General features: G+C 45.6%; 1 protein-coding gene across 1 annotated transcript in view; it reads right to left on the bottom strand.

The window, feature by feature from the left end:
* Window positions 1-1,763: 1,763 nt before the first annotated feature.
* The window catches only part of LOC136560125 (ras GTPase-activating protein nGAP-like), a 47,710-nt gene continuing 42,948 nt past the window's right edge, over window positions 1,764-6,525 (bottom strand). The window contains exon 17 of the mRNA XM_066555792.1: window positions 1,764-6,459. Within this exon, the coding sequence (XP_066411889.1) occupies window positions 6,380-6,459 (80 nt within the window). The 3' untranslated portion in view covers window positions 1,764-6,379. The remainder of the gene's footprint in view (window positions 6,460-6,525) is intronic.

Here is a 6,525-nt window from a genome sequence, read left to right as displayed (position 1 = left end):
CTGCAGGCAGAACTTGCACCTTGCCATGCAGAGCAGGAACTGCTCCCACTGTCTGCATCTGCTGGACAGCAGAGAAAAGGTGGTGAGAAATGTCACTCGTCTCTGTGCAGGTCACTTTTCACTCTCAGGTAGATTCTGTCATCACTGTGTCATTCTTCACTGGGGTCAGCACTGGGTCCCTTGTGATCCCCCTCCACTTGTGACACAACAGCCCTTTGGGTCCCATTATAGTGTGAAAGCTGGAAAACTTGGAGGGTGCTGGGACCATCAATCCCAAATGCCCTGCTCCTGGCAGCCACCATGACATCTGCAATATTAGTAATAATTCCTTCCATTTCAGCCCAGGCTGCTTAGCTACTGAGCTGGGCTAAGGAGGGTCTTGAAAAGTGGGCTCAGCTCTAACAGAACTCACATTTCCAATCACATTAGCAGGATGGAGCTGAGTAAGGACAAGGAATTCATGCTGGCTGCAGGAAGAACAGACAGGTAGCCAAGTCTCAAGCCTACAACCAGGATATTTGATCTACCCCTACAGCAAAAAGCAGGAATTTAACACATCTTCTGGAGACATGAGGATATTTAATCTGTGGGACCAGGAGAAAGGTGAAGGGCAGCAATGTGAGATGGGTCCTAGCAAGACCAAGCACTCTCTTCTGAAACTCATATCTCAGAGTAAGCAAATTGCTATTCCATCTGCTAATGGATCTAAGCAGCAGCTGCTGTTCAATGTAAAGCAGCAGCACACATCCTTGGAAATCAGTCAAGGTTGCACACTTGCATCCTTTGGGCAGGAGGACTCTTGGAGGGGAGCTTCTCCCAAGAGATTTCCCAAGGGAACTTGGGAAGAGTGGCAAGACAGGCTCCAGAGCCCTGTGTGCTCTGTCCAGAGTGGCTGGAAATGGGAGAATTTGCACATTCACATACACAGTGGAGTAAAGTGGAATCCAAAGCCCTCTGCCAGATAGAACACCTGGGTTTGGGACAGAAAAGCCCAGAGTTGCCCCAGTTTTACTGCTGTATTATCCCAGTGCCATGCAGAGGCTGGAGCAGAGCACATGGGGTAGGGCCAGCCCCAGGGCACTGTGGGTCTGCTGTGGGCATCCTGCAGGCTTTGAAACTATGGAGAAAGAAGAACTCTGTGAAATTCAAATAGAGAAACTTTGCCAAAACCCTCCCTTGAGTATGGATTTTACACTCAGTAAGTTCACTGTGGAAGGTTTTCCCATTCACTATTTCATACATATATGAAGAATAAATGTAAATATCTTAGAATCCAGCATTTGATGTGAACCTGTAAATAATATCCCTCTGCATGTTCACGCCTCCAACTCTGCAGCTTTGGGCTGCTGTGTGAGAATGTGTAATTTAGGAATGGACTGAACAGGAAAACTAGGCTGATCACATTCATTGGTTTGGTGTGAGGGGAATAACCACAGTAATTAATACACAGAACTCTCTTTTCAGCACTCAGTGAAAAACCCTAAAACGGCTAAAGGAAGCAGAGAGCAGTTCTCAGTGTCTCCACAGCTTGTCGCTCTCTCACTCCACAATGCCAGAGATTTCCCAGCCTCAGGAGGCAGGAATTGATCCTGTTCCCCTCAGCCCTTGGTTTGCTCAGGCTGCTCCAGGTGGGAGCTGCTCTGTCCCAAACATTTTGTCCCAGTGGGAATTCCTTCCCCTGCACCCCCTGCATTTACACGAACACAACCTGAGCACAGAAAAGAGGGGGACTTAAAATCAGTGTAAGTTTACAGAGTCCAAACTGTTTAAAGTTAAAGTTTATTTGTATTCTTTGTAGGAATATCAATAAAAGTCCTCAAATGTATCTATATCTGTACATATTACAAGAACCTTCAAAAATTATTCACAGAACAAAAATAAATCTTCTTTAGAACAAACCCAGGCAATGAAATGCAGAAATGGATCTCAGAGACCAAACAGTCCAGTGCTACAAGCATAAAAATACGGCTTGAAAAACAAGTTTATTCCTTTTTAAAGGTGTACTTTGTTGAAATAAAAAATAAATTATTTAGAGCTATCACTGTAGAACAGTTCTGTGTAGTAACACTCTTATTAAGGCCCTTGAGACAGAAAAATCTATTTTTGCAGGTAGGATTCCTGGCAGGCATGATCTGTAAGGACATGCTCACTCTCCTGGGGGTTAACTTACTGTGGAGAAGGAAAACATTTAAAAACATCACCCTAAATTTAACCCTTTTTCCTCTGGCAGACCATGCCCACCACTGATGGAAATGCACGTCATGGTTCAACTGGGACAGGAATTGTTCTCCAGGAACAACACAGACATTTTTGCAGAACACAAGCAGAATTCATCCACACAAGTAAGTATTGCTGACACATTCCATGGACATGGCTGTAAAATTCATGGACTTCTAAGTTAAAAGCTGGTGGGTTTATGCAAGCATCAGAACATGAAATGAATATATCATGGGGGAAAATCTCACAGGCAAACCAAAGCAATTACATGAATGCAAAATAAACCCCATTTCTTTGATGATTTTAGATGGATGAATAATTTATTAGTGGATACACCTCATATTCTCTAACTAGAAAATACACACATCCCTTTCCACGCTCCTGTAGATTCCCTGCCTGAGTTATGCCACTGAAGAAGAATGTGGCAAAATGTGTAGCTGTATGGATCTGTGCTTTTGTAAAAAGCTACCCATTTTGGATACACCAGGGAAGTAACAGTTGGTAATTCCTAGATGTGAAATCTATTTCCCCTAGAAAAAAAAAAAAGGCCTGAATTCCTACAGTTGCAAAGAACAGGGATTTACAGGATGCTGCCTAGGCCATGCTCCCTCTGTCCTCTCAGAGCCCGTCCCTGCTCACCTCACACCCTGCAGACACCACACACAACCTGCCAAGAGGCCACACACAGGAGGCTGCTCCATCTCCCTGCCCTGCTGTGCTGGCCTCAAGCTTTTCCTGAGCACTCAGGAAGCCCAGGTGGCTTTGGGGTTTGGAGAGAACCCTCCTAGAATGGTACCAACGTGGCCAGCATGGACTGAGACACCAAGATGGGGTGACTTTCCTGTTCAGTCTGAGGAACATGAGTATTCCTCCTCCAGGCTATCCAATTTTTCCTGCACTACATCATCTGTTCCCCAGTGAGAGCAGCAGCTCCTTGCACAGATTAGAGACAGCCATCAGCCTTTGCTCAGAGTGTGAACACAAAGCCAGCTCCCCATCACACATTGCACCATTCACTCCCTCAGAGCCCACTGGCCATGAGTCTAAACCCAAACGTGATCAGGCCCAGGCAGGGCTCCTGCTCCTGAACAGAGCATGGATTTTATCAGTCTGGACAAAATGGAAACTGGCATTTTCACATATTGTCAGCTTGAGGCGGCTGAAAGTTTTCTGGAAGGCTGCTTGGTAACAAACTAGGAGAGACAGCTGCCTGCAGGACTCAGGAGCAGTGTTTTGTGCTGCAGCAGATCAATTCCAGTCTAGCAGCACTGACTCTGCAACCTTCACCCCTCGGTGGCAGAGCTGGAGGAGCATGCCTGGCACCTGAGGGGAGAAAGTGGAAAAGCAGAGAAACAACCAACCTAGAAACGAGCTCTGAGACCACAGCGAGGGGTTAGGCTCTGAGACAGCCACTGCTTCTTCCTACAAGCATTCTACAAGCTTGAGAAACACACAGGAGAACGTACAGTACTGGAATGATGCACTACCAAACACCTCACCAATACTGAGGCAGGGATTTTTATTTCCCCTCTAAAAATCCAGGCTGAAATGCTGCCCCTATTGCAGAAACCAAAGTGGACACCTCAGCATCAAACCACACAAGTCAGCCAGTGACCCCTGACATTACCAGAGCACTGGGGAGCTCTGGGGAAAGGTGTTTCCCAAAATAATGCTGGAATAACTCTCCTAGACCAACGCATCTGCTTCTGCCTTGTTCTGTCAGTGCAGCCCCACGGGCACTCGCTCACACCTCGCTCACAGCACACCCACATCACCTGCACCGTGCCACAAGGGGGGCAGGTTCACATGCCCATCCCAAAAGGGATGGGAACACGTTCCCCCATGCTACAGCTGTACAATTACAGTACATGGCTCCAGGGACATGCAGATCCCACAGAAAGAGCCCACAAAAAGGGTTTGTGTAAATGAGGCCCTCACATGACAGCTCAACACAAACTGGAGAAGTTGCTACGGCTGCGATGCCTGAAGGGAGAAAGGAGAAACTCAAAGGCACAGTTTGAGGAATAAAATATCAGAGGTCAGCAAGGATCTAGAGCTGGAAGACGGTTTGGAAAGTATGGAAAAGTAACCACTGCTGAGCCAATGCAGAGCACAACCCCAGGAGTGTCAGTGCCACCAGCACCGAGTCCCGGCCGAGCAGCCAGAGCAGCTCTGATCCCAAAGAGCTGAGCATTAACCCCACACCCCAGCTCACTGCTGTGCTCCAGAAGGCCTGGCTAGGATTGATGCACACACATCCTACAGCACAGGGGCTCTGCACTGATGCACAGAACACACGGGGGTGGTGATGGTGGCTTGAGCATCGTGACACCAGAGCACACACACTGCTCTGCCACCTCCTGCATCAGCCAGAGGGCTGGGATGAACTCATTTCCAAAAACCAGGCAAACTTAGCAACAGACACCAGGTTTGGGTCTTGGTATTGCCAATAACTCATGTGCAGGGAACTGGCTTAGACACTCCTGCATTTTTCATGAGACAATCCCACACTGAGGCACCTCTCAAGGTTTTGTCTCAAACTGAAGTAAACTTTTCCAATTTCCACAGCACATGAGAATGGTTAATCACACTTGCTGTTATCAGTATGTTTCTGTAATTAACAATTTCAATCAGTGCTGCAATACTTGCATTTACTGTGAGGGTTTGAGGGCTAGAAATGCACAGCAAAAGCTGAAAGTAAAAATTCACACTTGACTTCAGAATCTGAGATTAAAAAAAAACCAACCCTCTCTCAGATAAAATATCGTGGCACTTGATGAATCATGAGAATTGACAATACCAAGCCATTTAGTGTTCATCTGTTACAGGTTGTGAATGTCACTGTCTCCCAGGAGAAGGTCACTTTGGAGCAATATCCCATTCACACACAGTCTGGAATCATGCTTCTATGAAACACAACTGAAAGAAACTGGAGACAAAAACTTAGTCAAAACTCCTAAAAAGAACTGCAGTTTACAGAACTCAAAAAATCCCTTTAAATTATCCAGAGAAAGGAAAATTTCAGCAGAAATGGAAGATCTTTCAACAAAGGTGCAGAAAGTACCTTTCATTGGAACTACACTGGCTAAGCAAGTGGCTGAAATAGTGAAAATTAGTGAGCATTAAAATACAGAAATCCTCTAGAAAAAGGGACTTTTGCATATGGAATTTCCTGTGCTGGGCATGGGCACCCTTTGGTTAGCCCTTTCCCGAGAGGATTAACCTGTCTGTTCCTGATGGAGAGCAGAGAGGGAATTCAGGGTGCCTCTGCAGGGGGTGTACAGTAGGGATTGGCTAGAAATCGTTAAAAAAGTATTTACAGGTCTGTAAATCCTCCAAACAGAAGAAAATATAAAACTGCATCAGAACTGGGCTACAAAAGAAAGAATCCTACCACAAAATCCTGCAGATTCCCTCTGTCTGACAGGAAGCCTGACTGTGCAAATTCCAGGAATCCAGCTTGCTGCTCCCACTTTGTACCTTCTCCAGAAAGGCTGTTTTATGACAGAGCCCTATCAGAAGTAGGTACAGGACACAGCAAGAGCCAGTTCTCGTGCTAAAACATTTGCTATCAAGTTTGCATTCAGCTAAAGACCAGCTGGGGAAGAGGGGAATAAACCCAGCTGGTGAGTTTTCCTATGGAATTCATTTCACTCCATTCATGTCCTTTGATCAGCCAGTTGCTGCCTCGGGTCACCCGCTGCTCACGTCTCACCCACAACACACACGCACACACACCCCCCTCTTCCTCCTCCCAGGACTGCAGTGCTTTCAACAAGAGAAAAACAACAACATCAACAATAACAACAACAACATAATAATAATAATAATAAAAATAGCAATAATTAAAAAATCTACAGTATTCACTTCCTTTTGGTATATTACATTGGCATTTTCTGTACACAACCCAAGAGCTCCCTCTATTTACACAGTGATCCACAAGGACTTATTCTGGGGAGCCTGGTTCTCCTGGCCCTGAGTGGGGAATTAAAGCCCACCCTTCAGAGTTGCTTTTCAATTTTATTGAATGTACAATACTATCTTAAAACAATTTAAAATACAATTTTAAAATACAACTCTAAAACAATTTTCGAACAATCTTCAAACAATACAATCTTCAAACAATACAATTTTCCTTTTACAGAAGAACTATGTGCAACAATCAGTGACGGTGAGGGGTCTTGGCTCTGCTCCGTCTTGCTCTTCCACGGAGGTGGTTGGCAGCACCTGCAGAATTAGAAACTGCTGTTCTTAAATTCACCATTCTCCGTGATGGAAAGCTTGGGAGGGTTGCCATTCCGGACGTGC

Source organism: Molothrus aeneus, chromosome 9 (genome assembly GCF_037042795.1).
Source record: "Molothrus aeneus isolate 106 chromosome 9, BPBGC_Maene_1.0, whole genome shotgun sequence".
Classification (NCBI taxonomy): domain Eukaryota; kingdom Metazoa; phylum Chordata; class Aves; order Passeriformes; family Icteridae; genus Molothrus; species Molothrus aeneus.
This window is presented reverse-complemented; position numbering and strand designations above follow the sequence as displayed.